At 39.1% G+C, this 16,950-nt stretch overlaps 1 protein-coding gene across 1 annotated transcript; it reads right to left on the bottom strand.

Annotated features, from left to right (window-relative positions):
* Positions 1 to 9,783: 9,783 nt before the first annotated feature.
* LOC114663243 (zinc finger protein 354B-like) lies at positions 9,784 to 15,219 on the bottom strand. Its single transcript, XM_028816989.2, has 2 exons — positions 15,113 to 15,219; positions 9,784 to 10,886 (listed from the first exon to the last, which is right to left on the bottom strand). The coding sequence occupies exon 2, from the start codon at positions 10,839 to 10,841 to the stop codon at positions 9,915 to 9,917; it is 927 nt and encodes a 308-aa protein (XP_028672822.1). The 5' UTR covers positions 10,842 to 10,886; positions 15,113 to 15,219; the 3' UTR covers positions 9,784 to 9,914.
* Between the last annotated feature and the right edge of the window lie 1,731 nt (positions 15,220 to 16,950).

The raw sequence follows: 16,950 nt of genomic DNA, 5'->3' as shown, positions 1-16,950 counted from the left end.
TGCATGCTGCGATTCCTGAGCAAGCTCTGCATTGGCGGTGCCCCTAGCTAAATCAACTTTAGGAGATGGTCCTGGCACATGCTGGACTTTCTTGGGCACCCTGAAGCCTTCTTCACAACAGTAGTAGAAATGCTTTTTTTTAGATGTCGTCCTCCCTGTCACAGGAGTCCTATCTAAAAGTGGATTTAAAACACAATTAAAGTCCCCAGCCATTATAATTTTATGAGTGTTCACATTGGGAATGGATGCAAATAGATTTTGCATGAATTCCTTATCATCAACATTGGGTGCATAAACATTTATCAAAATCATTTCACTGTTATATAAGTTGCCCATGACCATCACATATCTCCCTTCAGGGTCCGATACTACATCTGATGCTACAAATGGAACTGTTCTGTGTATGAGAATTCCCACCCCTCTAGTTTTCTTTATAAAGCTAGACTGGAACATTTGGCCAGTCCAGTCTTTTTGTAGTCTGAACTGATCCTTGCTTAGTAAGTGGGTCTCCTGTAAAAAATACTATTTTAGCGTTTAAGCCTGTTAGGTGAAGCATACTTTCTTTCTCTTTAATGCGTGATTCAGGCCTTTAACATTCCAGCTCACAAAGTTAACTGTTCCATCATGGAGACATTGATTCTGAGTTTTTAATGTCATTTTATAGTCTTAACTGGTAGTGAGGCAGTTTTAATCTTAGTTTCAAGATTCCTCATGAGTTATTGCATTTTAGCCTATTGTTGCATTGATACTTATAGTTATAGGGATTAGAAGAATAGATTAGATATAGCCTGCTCTCCTTCTCTCCCCACATGAGGCTTGATCCCACTTCACGATGTCCCGGTCCTCTGACATACGAAGAGACAGAGCACGTCCAAAACAAAACAAACCCCACCCCGCAGTGGCGTTAGAGAACTAAAACAAAGAGATATCTATTGCAACTGAATTCTAAATACTATCTACCAAAAATATAATCATTAACAGTCTTTAAGCTTAAAATAATCTTCAGCAATTTTAAGATATTAAGATAAAAAAAAAAGAATGAACCCTGGGAAATGCTTTTCTTTGTGATTAAGTTCATTTTCATGGTAAAGAGGTACTTTGCAATTAATTGCAATTCATGTGATCACTCCTCTTAACATTCTGGAGTAGATACAAATTGCCAAATGGCAACAAACTTTGTGAAAATTAATGTTTGTGTCATTCTCAAAACTTTTGGCCACGACTGTACTCATTGTTGTCCAGGTATGTTTGTAGAATTGGTTAAGGAAAAGAAAGCAAAGTTTTCTGTGTTTCTTTTAAAATGGTGACCCTGTTGTTACTGCTGCTGTCCCATCTGTCATCCACACCGTCTCTCTATTAATGTCTCTGCACTTGTGAGTCGAGAGTTTGTTCTTTTTGGGTCTGATTGGATTTCAGAATTGTGCTAACGGCTTGCTGGGTTGTAACCACAAACACTCTCGTGTCTGACTCGTCCTGTTAGTTCAAGGCGGGCAAAGCGTAGCGCTTAAATTATGAAGAAAAGCCGACAAAGCAGGAGCGCTCGATTCATCACGATATTTGATTCTGGCTGTACTCTGACCTTATTATACCATAAAATAACTGCTTTAAAAGAGATTCTAATATTAGAAAAGTATGAAATAAATAAAAATATATCATAAAAATAAGATACTGACAATTAATTAATTACAGTGTGAAATCAGAATAAAAAACATACACGTTGGCAGGTGTATGTTGTGAAAAAATATTACACGGTGGAGAAAAATGCTTCTCATTTTCAATTTCAGTGCTTGAAAAAATATAAAAATTACATGAAACAATCAAAACAAAGACTTCAGTGCCTACCTGTTCTTGCTTATAAGTTTATATGTTTGTGAAGTACTAGGGTGTTGTACCGTGTTTGACTTTTCTCTACATTCATAACGGCTAACAAAATGACACCTTTTATTGGCTAACTAAAAAGATTACAATATGCAAGCTTTCGAGGCAACTCAGGCAAGTGTACATATTGTAATCTTTTTAGTTAGCCAATAAAAGATGTCATTTTGCTTGACTTGTCTCTATGTGTGTGAAGCAAAGAATTGGTATTACTAAAGCAGATTTGTGTTCTTGAGACTGGCAGACATCCTTGCACGTTACACCGGCCTGCCATAGTGGCCTTGGAGATGACATGTGGCTTAGGCAGAGCTGTGCTCTGGACAGGGCGGCGCCACCATTAAGGTGAATTAGGCATTTGTTTGGGAGGGTCCAGCCACGTGGTTAGCTACCAAATAGACAGTTGGCACACTAATAAGCTTGGCCTACGGTGCAACATAACCGAACACTGGCACTGGCTCTGTAGATTATACTTCTGCAAATTTATCACATAATATTCTACTTGGAAATTATATCTAGTTCTGCAAGTGAGTTTCTCTGCATTGGAATTTATATCTTCTTGGAGAAAACAAAAAATAATCAAAAATACAAACTGATGCCCTTGGTCCTTTTGCTCAGGGCCTCTCTAGTTCAGGTCCCTGTGTGGCTGCAGGCTTTTTGCTCCATCCAGTTTAACAACCAGGGCGCCATTTTACCTGCAAGTGATCTCATGTTTAGCTCAACTTTTTAAAATTATTATCATTATTTTTGCCTCAGTAAAACACAGTAGTATTAGAATTTGCAATAAATTTAGAAACAATTACAGTGGAACCTCGGTTTGCGAGCATAATTCGTTCCGGAAACGTGCTCGTAGTCCAAAGCACTCGTATATCAAAGTGAATTTCCCCTTAAGAAATAATGGAAACTCGGATGATTTGTTCCACAACCCAAAACTATTCATATAAAAATGAAAAACAAAATATAAAGCAAAAATACATAAAACAAATTAACCTGCACTTTATCTTTGAAAAGAATCATGGCTGGTGCGAGTGAGTTTCTAAACTCTTGTGGGATTCCACCCAACGGGATGACACGCGGAAGTGCGTCCCAAAGCAATAGCAGTTCGCCGTAAAAGCGAATCTGAAAAGATCGCGGACATGCTATAAGCGCCTGCCATCAATGGGTTATACAAGGAACATTATAAATGTGCAGGGCCTGGCCTGACTGCTGTGTCTGTGTAAGGAGAGCGGCAGATCCCGCTACAATAAATAACTGCACTGTTGTTGTTTCAAGCTGATTAAAGCTGGTGTTGCTAAAGTACTGAGACTCAGCTTTGTGTTTTAGGGTGCAAGACGGGGACTCACACGTCACAATGCTAATGCTGCAGTAAATAACAGTATACGCTCGTACGGATGTTTACTATGACTGAGGTACGCCAACTCAGACGGAAAATAGGAGACGATTGCCCACAATCCCGCAGCGAGAGAGAGAGAACCATCAGCTCAGTTGTGATCACATGACGCTCAGCAGACAAAGCGTATAGATACTACTCGTACTGCAAGACCTCGCTCATTTATCAAGTCAAAATTTATTACAAATTTTTGCTTGTCTTGCGAAACACTCGTAAACCAAGTTACTCGCAAACCAAGGTTCCACTGTACATTTGTGTGTAACTCTCTCTTTGGTTATTTTCTTATTAATTCACCCTTTTCTGCTCACCTTAGTATACTCTAAAAATGACCAACAAGTGGAGTGGATGCCAAGGCCAGCAATGCTGAATTCTGAAGGCCTGCAGTTATTTTTGTGTCAGACCCATTAGCTCACTTAGGCCTGAAAAAAAAAAACCAAAAAAAAAAACCAAACAAATATGACGATGCAGACCTTAAAACCAAAGCAGAAATATTAAGGTTAAGAAATGTATTAATGAATGTTAAACTCTCCTGATGATGGCTGCCTTCATCTTATCTTTTCTTGGCTTTTCCCTTTGCAGATGCACACTGACACAGCCCTTTCTCGAACATCCGTTAATAGCTTCTGGATTCCATTAAAAATGTCATAACTTTCATACATTTTCCAATTCACACTAAAACACTGAAGCTGGTAAATAAAACACTGTTTAGTAATCGTAGAAGTCCATTTAAAAGCAGAAGGAGAACGTTTAAAGGGGGAGGCCTTCAGCTGACACTGTAGCACCCTCTGCTGGTGAAATGTCGCCATAGTGCAGGGTCATGTCAGACATTCTGCATTGCTGCCCTGACTACTGGGTTATGTGCAGCTTTCATTTTTACAAGAATATTGTTTTTTTTTTTTCCATTTTACGTGTGCTTCTCATTGTAGAGACAGAGAGAAAGGGTTTGGAGTTGCTGCTGACTTCTTTACAGATTAACTTTAGTTGCCCAGCCCAGGATGACATCTTCATGGAGTTTGCAGAGCTTTCTGAGTAATGAGAAAAGCGCTACATACACGTGTGCTTAGGCCGCAGCCAAAGGGTCCAAGTTTAAGTGAAATATCAAGAGATGGTGGGTTGGGGATGAGTTGAAGCAAAGTAATAATGCCAAAGTACTAGTGAAAAAAAAATTCCACTCCAGACTCCAGTCTGTTCCCAGCAACACCCTTTCCAGCTCCCTCCAATGACATCATTTCCACTTCCTCTGAAAAATCTGTTCTTACTTCCTTCCGCCATGATATATAAAGCAACCACAACTGTACTATTCGGTCTGATGTAATTGTTACAAGTACAACCAAAAATCAATCACTTTTTGAAGATCAGCTGCCAGGTCATTATACGCAGGCCCGGTCTTAGGTATTATGGGGCCCTAGGCGAAAGGGGGGTCCAGGGGCCCCCCTGGAAACTCTGTGAAATGCGTGAAAATTAGACCAAGGAGTCGATCCGGGGTCCCCCAGACGCCGGGGCCCTAGGCGGTCGCCTACTTCGCCTATGCCTATGGCCGGGCCTGATTGGGACAAATAATGCTGTAGTGTATTTAAGTATATATGACAATTGCTCACTCGCACAATTTGTTTTGGGGGGCCCCCAAGAAGGCGGGGGCCCTAAGCTATAGCTTGTGTAGCTTATACGTAAATCCTGCACTGATTATACGGGGAAGCTTTCCCGACTTTTTTTCTCAATATGTAAATATATAAAAATATATAAATATAAAAGCACTATATATGTAAATGTAAAGAATTATTATGATTAGTAACTCCACTGGGCACCATTGTGGCGCGTCATTGCTATGATGGACTTGCAGTAACATTAGTGTTGTACAATTAGAATGTAACTTTAAGAAACGGCAACTATGTACGTAACATTTCTTTAAATGATAAACATTACTAGCTGGCTAACATCCCATAATTTGTCATGGGACATTGAAGGCAAGGCTGCTTATGCTTTCTAGAGGTTCAGATTGCCATATAAATTCTAAAAGCACCTTCTGAACAAACCCACAATCCCAATCCAAAGCAGGACAGTTCCAAGCCAACACTTCTCATTTGACCTTCGTTGTCCAAGAACAAAACAAAATCTGTCAGTCATTTTCTAAGCTGTTTAGTCCTGAACGGGGTCATGGCCTGAGGGTCCGTTGGACAGCTAGAATAGGGAGCAAGGCAGAGACCCCAGACAGGACGACAGTCCATCGCAGAGTGAAAACACACACACACACGCAGACTCCTGTCAATCATGGAGAATCCACTAAACAGGATCATCTCCAGACAGAGGAGCAGCTTCAGCGACAGACTACTGTCACCATCCTGCTCCACTGACAGACTGAGGAGATCGTTCCTCTCCCACACTATGCGACCCTTTAATTCCACCCGGGGGGGTAAACGTTAACATTATACAAAGTTATTGTCTGTTATACCTGCATTGTTATCAGTCTTTAATTTAATATTTTCTTTATCAATATGCTGCTGCTGTTGTATGTGAATTTCCCCTTGGGATTAATAAAGTATCTATCTATCGATCATTGCCAGTCTACCTAACCTGCATGTCCTTGGACTGTGGGCACAAACTGGAGCACCCAGACACCCACAGCATTGTCGGAAAAGTCAGGATCAGTGAATCTCTCTTCACCAACAGGTGGTCCACAGCCACTGAGGACTCTTTGGGGCTCATCACCAACTATTAAAGCAAAGAGTGTATGGAGCAAACAGATTTGACTTTGTATGTATTATTACTCGCAGATAATGTATTTTTGGCATGCAGTGTGGTGATTAAGGTGTTTAGCTTCAAACCTTGAGGTTATGGGCTCAGACCTCACTGCTGACATGGTGTTACCACGAGCAAGACACCTCGACCTTCCAGTGCTCAAATTGGAAGAAAAAGATAAAAAATAAAAACAAAATTAATGTAACCAGTTGCTTCTCTGAAATGTTGTAAACTGCCATGAATAAAAGGTGTCCGCCAAAAAATGACTTTTTTTTTTTTTTTATATAAAGACAAGAAGCCCCCCCTCCCCTCCTTCCTCATGGCTTCCACACAATGCAAGTGCAGCAGGTCTCTTCTGTTGGCAGCTGTGCTCTCACATCACACATGTATACAACCTAAAATGAAAGGAGAATTACTAACCCTCAAACAACAAGCACAGTTCAAATTACAGGCATACTGCTACAGTTAGCTCCATAAATATTTGGACAGAGACAACTTTTTTCTAATTTAGGTTCTGTACATTACCACAATGAATTTTAAATGAAACAACTCAGATGCAGTTGAAGTGCAGACTTTCAGCTTTAATTCAGTGGGGTGAACAAAATGGTTACATAAAAATGTGAGGCAACTAAAGCATTTTTTGAACACAATCCCTTCATTTCAGGGGCTCAAAAGTAATTGGACAAATTAAATAACTGGAAATCAAATGTTCATTTCTAATACTTGGTTGAAAACCCTTTGCTGGCAATGACAGCCTGAAGTCTTGAGCTCATGGACATCACCAGATGCTGGGTTTCCTCCTTTTTAATGCTCTGCCAGGCCTTTACTGCAGCGGCTTTCAGTTGCTGTTTGTTTGTGGGCCTTTCTGTCTGAAGTTTAGTCTTCAACAAGTGAAATGCCTGCTCAGTTGGGTTAAGATCAGGTGACTGACTTGGCCATTCAAGAATTTTCCACTTCTTTGCTTTAATAAACTCCTGGGTTGCTTTGGCTGTATGTTTTGGGTCATTGTCCATCTGTATCATGAAACGCCACCCAATCAATTTGACTGCTGTATTGAGCTGGATTTGAGCAGACAGTATGTCTCTGAACACCTCAGAATTCATTTGGCTGCTTCTGTCCTGTGTCACATCATCAATAAACACTTGTGTCCCAGTGCCACTGGCAGCCATGCACGCCCAAGCCATCACACTGCTACACCGTGTTTTACAGATGATGTGGTATGCTTTGGATAATGAGCTGTTCCACGCCTTCTCCATACTTTTTTCTTGCCATCATTCTGGTAGAGGTTGATCTTGGTTTCATCTGTCCATAGAATGTTTTTCCAGAACTGTGCTGGCTTTTTTAGATGTTCTTTAGCAAAGTCCAATCTAACCTTTCTATTCTTGAGGCTTATGAGTGGCTTGCACCTTGCAGTACACCCTCTGTATTTACTTTCATGCAGTCTTCTCTTTATGGTAGACTTGGATATCGATACGCCTACCCCCTGGAGAGTGTCGTTCACTTGGTTGGCTGTTGTGAAGGGGTTTCTCTTCACCATGGAAATGATTCTGCGATCATCCACCACTGTTGTCTTCCGTGGACGTCCAGGTCTTTTTGCGTTGCTGAGTTCACCAGTGCTTGCTTTCTTTCTCAGGATGTACCAAACTGTGGATTTTGCCACTCGTAATATTGTAGCAATTTCTCAGATGGGTTTTTTCTGTTTTCGCAGCTTAAGGATGGCTTCTTTCTCCTGCATGGAGAGCTCCTTTGACCGCATGTTGTCTGTTCACAGCAAAATCTTCCACATGCAAGCACCACACCTCAAATCAACTCCAGGCCTTTTATCTGCTTAATTGATAATGACATAACGACGGACTTGCCCACACCTGCCCATGAAATAGCCTTTGAGCCAATTGTCCAATTACTTTTGAGCCCCTGAAATGAAGGGATTGTGTTCAAAAAATGCTTTAGTTGCCTCACATTTTTATGCAATTATTTTGTTCACCCCACTGAATTAAAGCTGAAAGTCTGCACTTCAACTGCATCGGAGTTGTTTCATTTAAAATTCATTGTGGTAATGTACAGAACCAAAATTAGAAGAAAGTAGTCTCTCTCCAAATATTTATGGACCTAACTGTAAGTGTCTGCACTACCCAGACCAGATAAGACAGGAGCAGACATTAATAATCGCATTTTAGACATTTTAATGTACTTATTTGCATATTGCCTGCTTTTACATTTTTATACAGGTATACTGATGCTGAGGTTGTTTAACAAACCCATAAACTAAACTTGCAGGCAAATTAACATACACAAGTACGGATTCCTTAAAAGGCTTTGAGGGTGCTAAATGTGCCCAGAAGTTTCCAAATTCTGAAAGTAGTGTGCCACCTTCTCTGTATCAGAAGGAAGTGATCATACAAGACATCAAGTACCCAAAACAGCTCAACCACACCCCGTACCCAAATGGCAGGCACCTGGCAACAATATGGTTAAGACAACGTGTGGAAAAAAAAACACACAACTGTTATACAAACTGTCAAAACAAAACGATGGCATGGAAACGCTACAAAGATGGTGCTTACAAAAATGAATGTTATCAAAACAAGGCATAATAGGAAAAATAAGCACAGAAGTGACTTCAGCAGATGGCAAAACATTGAATTCTAAAAATATGTAGTTTTCCATCCATAACCTGCTATCTTACAAGTGCACTAGTTGACCCATTCAGAAATAACTAAATAAATTAAAAAACAAAAAACTAATTTCTGTTTACCTGAATATAAGAGTTTAATATTGTAAACATGCAAAAGTACTATTCATAGGTCCAGGACCAACATAATTTGTTACTGCTATCATCACTATGTTCACTGAACAATGGGCCATTGAAGAATTTATTTTTGCTTTTAACACTTTAGTTGAAGGGGATATCCATAAAAAAAAAAACAAAACGTAAAACATCATTAGATTGACAAAGCCGTCTTTATTGAAGCAGTGTCTTTGGTTATTTCACTGGCCTTTCAGGACCGACGTATCGGACTTTGGTAATCCCGTTAAGAGTTTGCCCTGCAGACCTTCCCAGAAAACACAACTTATTTACAACTCAAGTCAGTTTACCAAACTTGCTCTATGAAGAGGACAGGAGTAAAAACATCTTGTGCTTTATGCTTCACTAACCAGTAGGCACGATAAGGTATTGCTTTGCTGTCAATGTTACTTCCTTGTTTCATTTGTTTCTCTTAGCCGTCTTAATGAATTTCTTTCAGTTTCTCCCTTTAGTGACACCTTCTGGCCAAAATAAAGAATGTGTATAATGGAGTTACATAACCTTGCCCACATAAACCAAATTAAGGCGAGTATTTTATTTTATGCACCATGGAAAACTGATCAAAGTGTCTTCTTAAAGTGCTCACTCTTTAATATTAACTGATGCATTTTAGGACATTGCAGTTCTTAGCATTAAAATCTTACAGCTCCAGAATCCTGGTTTCAAATCTTAGAACATACACACTTTACATAGACAGTGCCCATCTTACATTCCCCTGTATCCACAAAGGTTTTCATTTCATGTGAAAAAGACATCACAGATCAGTTAACTGATGTTCCTAAATCAATCTCAAAGGGGCACCCATGGTTATGTGAATGAGCACATTCAGGATTAGTTTCTGCCCCGTCTCCTTCTGTAATGCTAAGAAAGGCAAAGGTTTAATGCAACAAGCGTTTTACACGTGGGGGAATAAGTGCTTTAGTGGTGGGGGTGGCGTTATAGGTCTTTAAAAAAAAAATCAATCTAAAACCTCATTGTGTTCAAAGACTCCATTTATTAACATTGTGCTTTAGCAAAGAATATTTACAGACTCTGTATGTTAACTCCTCTGGTGCAATACAATATTCATACAAAGCAATTATTTCACTTCAACAGATTGGCTCGTTTCCCTTAATGTAACTTCCTGTGGGTTTTCAAGTTACTTAACTGACTGAAGGTCTTCCCACACAGAGTACAACTGTATGGCTTCCCTCCCAAATGCATCTTCTGGTGTTTTCTTAAAGTTCCTGACTCCCGGAATGTCATCCCACATTCAGTACAACAGAAAGGTTTTGCTTGTGTGTGAATTCTGCTTTGATTTATTAATTTTCCAGATTCACTAGAGCTCGCCCCATATTCATTGTATATGGATGGTTTCTCTTCAGCGTGAAGTTTCTGGTGGTTTAGTAAACTGCTTATAAATATGAATGTCTCTCCACATTCTTTACAACTGAAAACCTTATCTTCAGCATGAGCGTGCGGATGCGTTTTGAGAGTCCCTGAAAATTTCATGGTCTTCCCACATACTGGTTTCTCACCAGTAGGAATTCTTTGGTGCATTGTTAAATTACTTGACTGATTCAAACTCTTTCTAGACTCAAAACTGGAGCATGAGCTGTGCTTTCTGTGTATTAAGGCTTCTTCACAGTCAGCAATTTTGTTTTGGGAACCAGCATTCTTTACTACACTAGAGTAAACTGGGTCCATCTGTGAGCAAAGTGCTTGAGAGGCAGTGTCTTTTTTAGCACGTTTATTACGAGTATTACACTCTTCTGGTTTAAATGTATCACCTGTAGAAATTTCCATCCTACAAAGCTCTTCTCTTGTCAGAGCAGAATTTGAAAGCATATGCTCTTGTTTTACTTGGACATTACCCTCATCCTTGACCTCCATTTTTGAATGGCCAAAGCCTTGCTTTATGACATCTTCTATGCAGCAGTCCACGCCTTCCTTGATGTGCGTAACTTTACCTGGAAAAGGGTTGTCTATAGGAATTTTTTTGCCATCTTCACCGAAAACACTGCCCCGGTTCTCCATCTTGACATGCCTATCTTCCATAAACAGATTCTAAATCTTCCCTTGGAGCAGAAAACATTAAGTCATCTGTAAAAATTAAAAAGTAGGTATATGTAACAAACTTGCATATATGAATCTTTAATATATGTGCTTACAGATGCAGCTTACACATATTAACTTGTTTATTCATGTGAATTTCGCTATAACAAATCAAGTCTGGAAGGGGAGTTTAATCGAATTCCAGTTCTCACAGTTATTTAGTTCAATATTGATTTGAGGACAAAACAGAAAAACACAACTGATATTTTCAACTTATCCAATCCTGTCTTTTACAGAAAATAAGTTATTTCAATGGGTACAGAAAATAAATTCTTGCTTCATTTTTTTCCCCAGTCTGCACCTTTCTTAATGTTAAATTAACAAACACATTACATTTAATTGAATACAAATTTCACAAGCTTCAAATCATTTACACAAAACAAGTACTTTTGTTAGGTTTAGTTTAAAAAAAAAAAAAAAAAAAAAAAAAAAAAAAAAAAAAGGGGGGGGGGGATAATATTCCTTCATCACAGAACCATACTACATCTGCAGTGGTTTCCTAAATGGAGAGCTTTGAAGCTTAACATATCATACCAACATATAACGTAAAAGCAGATACTGTAAGTCAGCAAAGTCACATATGATGATGTCACATACAGTTTTTGTGCTGCCTCAATGTTTCTTGTCTGCTACTGAACTGCCATAAATTATATGACTTTGCTTTTAGGAGTATCTCTGTGGCCAAGAAATCTGGTGCATGTGTGGCTATGAGGACAAAGGGCTAAAACCCTTGCTAAAGTTAATCTACTGTAGAATCGACAGATTCATGCAAGCAATAGTTACAACACTACTTAACAAATATTACCAAGTTTAAATCTCTTCATGCATGTATTAACTTTGCTGTGCAATATGAAAGAGTCCACTTTTCCATAGCAAAATTCAGGACCACTGTAGAAAAAAAAAAAATCATTACATTTGCACTTGAAGTTTGCTGGGAAATCAAGATGCTATAATAGTTTACATTTATTCAATTTTAAAACCGGTTTCTCCTAACAGAGAGGCATGGACAGCTGGAACCAGTAGCACTTGACAAAAGACTGAACAAACCCCAGAAGGACAACAATTCAACCTCTAACAGTTATTTAGATAAAAGATTCTTAATTTCAGTCCTGGAGAGCCACAGTAAGACTTTCATTGTAGCCAGTTTCATAATGGAAGGAAAATTATGATGGTCAAATATTTTTGGGCTTACTTTTAGTTTTCAATTTACTTGCTTGATATGATATCTAACTATCAACTGCTTCTTTAGCTCATAAACAGCTACACTATATTAAAAACCAAAATGAAGACATATAAACATTTATGTATTTTCAGCATAATTTTTCAAAGAAAGAAGAAAAACATGAAAGACCAAGACACACTAATTAGCTTTGGTCAACAAAACACCTAAATGACACTGGAAGATAACCTGATTATAAAAATTGACCAAAAAAAAAAAAAAAAAAAACACCCACCAACATATTCAACCCTGAAGAGCCTTAGTTTATGCAGGCTGGGTACATTCTGGTTTATATGTTTATGAAAAGGAGTAGATGCAATTTAGGTAACGCGTCCAGAATCAAACAGTCTCACTGGCAAAGACTGAACAAATCACCTCATATTTTACAGTGCGACATCCTGGACACTGCGACTATCAAGCAGGACAACAAACCTAAACTCTACTAAGGGAATTGCAGAATTCTCTCAAGATGGAAGCTTTTTTGTTTATATTTTAAAAAATAGACAAGCCAGTTTTATATTGTGAGTAAAATTATTTCTTTGGATCAGAGAAATTATGAAAGTATTTGGTGGCAAATAATTAATTACTGAAAAGGATGACAAAAGGAAGCAGATAAACTCATGATGAGAAGTTGGGCACATTTTATTAGATTTTCATAAGACAAACATTATTTATACTTATTCCTTTGTACTTTCGTTGAGTTCGACCATCCTTTGATCACTCAACGGCATTACAGGACAGCTCCCGCCACTGAACCCAGTACCTTGTCAGGCTTGTGAGATGCAACAGCCATGTCTTGTTATAGATTTTTCTGCATAAGCCAAATGGGACTATAATAAAATTTCCACCGGATTTTTGAAGTTGCCACTTCATTGTTAGGTGAACTCCCCCCTAGGTCTTTTCCATCCAGATTCAGGTTCCAAGAAGAGGCAGGCATTTGGAATATTACATGGTTGCCTTCTCAACACATGCTCCACATGTTTCCAACCTCTTAAGGCTGAAGTTTCTGACAGTTTGTTTTATGCCACATAGTTTAATAAGATTTTCATTTGAAATACAACCACATGGTGTAGCACATACAGAGTCATGTTGATGTCAGTACAGAGTTAATTGACATTAACGTAATGTTTGTCTTTTTGGGTGTGGGAGAAAATCTGGATATGTGGGCAAGAATGCCCATGTAGACATGTTTAAAATGTACAAACTATACCAATGCCAGATTTGAACTTGAGACGCTGGATATGCCAGGCTGCAACACTAAGTTCACTGTGAGCTAATCATCTCCTTCAGTATGCCTTAAATCTGTTTATGATTATTACTCATTAACCATTTTTCTGTGCTACAGTGTAATTTTCATATGAATGTAAATACCATCTTGCCACAAAAAGCTAATTTTATTTCACCTACAAGAACCTTATCTATATATATCCAAAAAGTCCAAACTTTAATGTTCCATCGTGGTAAGTTTTACAGAGACAGCCTTAAATCTATTTGCTCCTTGACACGATACCACTGAACATCAGAAAAGGTAAATGTTGGTTACAGTTTAAGAGGAGTGTGTTTATCTTTAAGATGTTTGCAAATAGAATTCCTTCTATAATGAACTATTCTGAATTTCTCTTATTCAGTAAATAAAGGAATAAGTTGGCCACTAAAGGCTAATGATCAAAATTTACTCGATGTCTTTGACTGCAATTCCCTTGCAATTAGGCCACTGGATTTGCATCTGCGGTGCGCCCTGTGTGGAGTTTGAATGTTCTCCCCTTTACCACATATAGTCAGTGCCAAATTTATGCATTCTCATCCTTCTTCTAATGTTCAAGCTCAAAATGTATTTTATGTTGTATGTGAAACAAAAAATGCTAATAAACAGAATGGACAGAACACTGAAGAAAAAGAATAAAAACCGTAATCTCGAGTGTTGCATTGTATGGAACGGAGACTTAAGGAAAGTGGCTATAAATAGACTGGAAGAATTTAAACTGTGGTTATGGAGAAAGATGGAAAAGATCAGATGGATGGATACATTTTCTAATTAAAAGTGATCGAAAGGATCGACGAAAAAAGGAGCATGTTGGAAACTGGGAGAAATGGCAACAGCACTGGATGGGACATGTACTAAGCGGAAAGAGATCGGTTAAAACTGTGCTGGAGAGTAAACAGGAGTTAAAAAAATCAAAAGGTAGGCCAGGGCAGGACATGTTAAATATATTACATGAAAGATGGCAAATCACACTAAAATGGAAAAAATGAGCAGAAGACTGAATACAATGGAGGAAATGGCGATCGAAAGACTTGCCCCACTGCAGATAACTAAAAAAGACGGTGGGAAAATTAAAGCCTTACTTCGGTTTCATTAAAAGCTGTTCGTACTGGGTGGCTGGCGACTGTTTATGATCAAAATGTGAGAACGGATTTTTGAAAGGCGCCTTGCGGTGCACAGACTTTCAGTTAGTGACAATCTCAGCCATGCGCCCAATGCTGTCATTTAGCTGATACCTCAGGTCACGTATTTGAAAGTGAAACGGTAAAATATACTGTGCATACTGCTGCAGTACAATCTTGTAAAGCGTTAAAATATCTATGTTACTTGGCTAACGTCACATATTTAGATTATATTTTGATCAACTGCGCAAACGGTGTCGAAAAGTTACATTAGGAAAATGATCAAGCCCCCGCCTAAGCCGCACGGGAAACCGATAACGTCATCATTAGATTAAAACAAAAACTAAGAAATTAAAGCCTGGGTGCTTTTCTTCAAAAAATCAATAAACCAATTAGAATTCTAATAAAACACGCGACCGGTGGAACTCTACTACCAACTCCCCGCCGCCAGCGGGCCAGGTGAATTCTATTCGAAGTTTGATTGTCACAGCGTTATGAACAACAACACGAACTTACATCGTGTAAAAAAGGCAAACTTCGAAACAAATAATAACATCTGGATAAAAAATGAGTTAATCATGACATTAATAGTGCAAGCAAGTACATTTACCGGTAAAATGAAGTAAACCCAAACGTCTTCTTACAGGAAAGCTCAAGCAAGACCGCTGTACGCGCACAACTACAGCTTGGTGACTGCTTCGAGCTCCGTCACCAGGACTTCCGGTCTCCGGTGTATCAAAATAAAAGCCCTAAAAATTAATCAGAGCTCTGAAACTCGGTTCCGGGAGGGCTCGTCGTGGTCGCAGCCCCTTTCTTAATTAGTAGTCTATTACTGCTGATAATTGATCTGACATTGTTACTTCAGTTTGAACTTACTCTCTCTGTAAGATAATGTGGAGCGTTTCCTGAAATTTTTTTAACGCTAAATACTTTGTTATCTTGTGCTTAAGATTGTTCGTTAATTAGCGAGTGTTTTCCAAAACTCTTGGTTTACATATAATTCTCTGGAGGATTCCTTTATCCAAAGCACCCTACAACATCTGAGATACAATTGATTACACTTCTGTTTTTTATTCAATTGAGGCACAGGCAGGTGAAGTTATTTGCTCATGGTCACACAATGAAGTATCAGATTTGAATCCACAACCTCAGGGTTTGAAATCCAAAGCCTAAACTGCTGTGCCACACTAAATGTAGTCAGTTGTAGGTAATCTCGTTTGGAAATTAATAAATGAACCAACTCAGAGGTTACACTAGATACATCACTTCTTCTTCTTCTTCTTCTTCTTCTCTTTTCCCACTTTTATGGGTGGCCAATGTGCATGACCAACTTCTCCATACAGCTCTGTCCTGCACCTCCTCCCCAATCACACCCTTTTCCATCAAATCCTCTTTTACTTTATCTATCCAGTGCATTCTTTTTCCTGTTCTTCCATTCCCATCACTCTTTTACCCACATTTTCCTTGTCTCTCCTTATCATGTCCGTACCACTTCAAGCTACTTTCCTGTAGTTTCTTAAATATCTCTCCCACTTTTGTTGTACCTCTGATTGTCTCATATCTTATTCTGTGCTATTTTCTAACTCCACACATCCATCTCAAAATTCTCATTTCTACCACATCTAACGTCTCCTGTGCCTCGTTTACTGGCCATATCTCAGCTCCTTATATCATTGCTGGTCTTACCACTGTCTTAAAAATCTTACCTTTGACGTTCACCTTAATTTTATGACACACAATGCTACTGATACCTTCTTTCAATTGTTCTATCCACACTTCACTTTGTGTTTTGTCTCTGCATCTGATTCTCCATGTTAGGCTATCACTGAGCCCTTTCTTATTTGAAATGGTGATGGACAGGTTGACAGATGAGATTAGACTAGAGTCCACATGGACTATAAGGTTTGCTGATGACATTGTGATCTGTAGTGAAAGTAGGGAGCAGGTTGAGGATACCCTGGAGAGGTGGAGATCTGCTCTAGAGAGGAGAGGAATGAAGGTCAGTAGGAACAAAACAGAGTACATGTGTGTAAATGAGAGGAAGGTCAGAGGAATGGTGAGGATGCAGGGAGTAGAGTTGGCGAAGGTGGATGAGTTTAAATACCTGGGATCAACAGAATAGAGTAATGGGGAGTAATGGGAGAATGAGGAGAAGAGAATGCAGGCAGGGTGGAGGAGGTGGAGAAGAGTGTCAGGAGTGATTTATGACAAACGGGCACCAGCAAGCGTGAAAGGGAAGGTCTACAAGACGGTAGTGAGACCAGCTATGTTATATGGGTTGGAGACGGTGGCACTGACCAAAAGACAGGAGACAGAGCTGGAGGTAGCAGAGTTAAAGATGCTAAGATTTGCATTGGGTGTGACGAGGATGGACAGGATTAGAAATGAGGACATTAGAGGGTCAGCTCAAGTTGGACAGTTGGGAGACAAAGCCAGAGAGGCGAGATT

The sequence above is a fragment of the Erpetoichthys calabaricus genome, chromosome 12, assembly GCF_900747795.2.
Source record: "Erpetoichthys calabaricus chromosome 12, fErpCal1.3, whole genome shotgun sequence".
Taxonomy (NCBI): Eukaryota; Metazoa; Chordata; class Cladistia; order Polypteriformes; family Polypteridae; genus Erpetoichthys; species Erpetoichthys calabaricus.
Note: the sequence above shows the minus strand (reverse complement) of the source record. Positions and strands in the feature narration are given on the sequence as shown.

Coding starts and splice junctions, on each gene's coding strand:
- LOC114663243 (XM_028816989.2), bottom strand. CDS start 10,841: ATGGAAGATAGGCATGTCAAGATGGAGAACCGGGGCAGTGTTTTCGGT.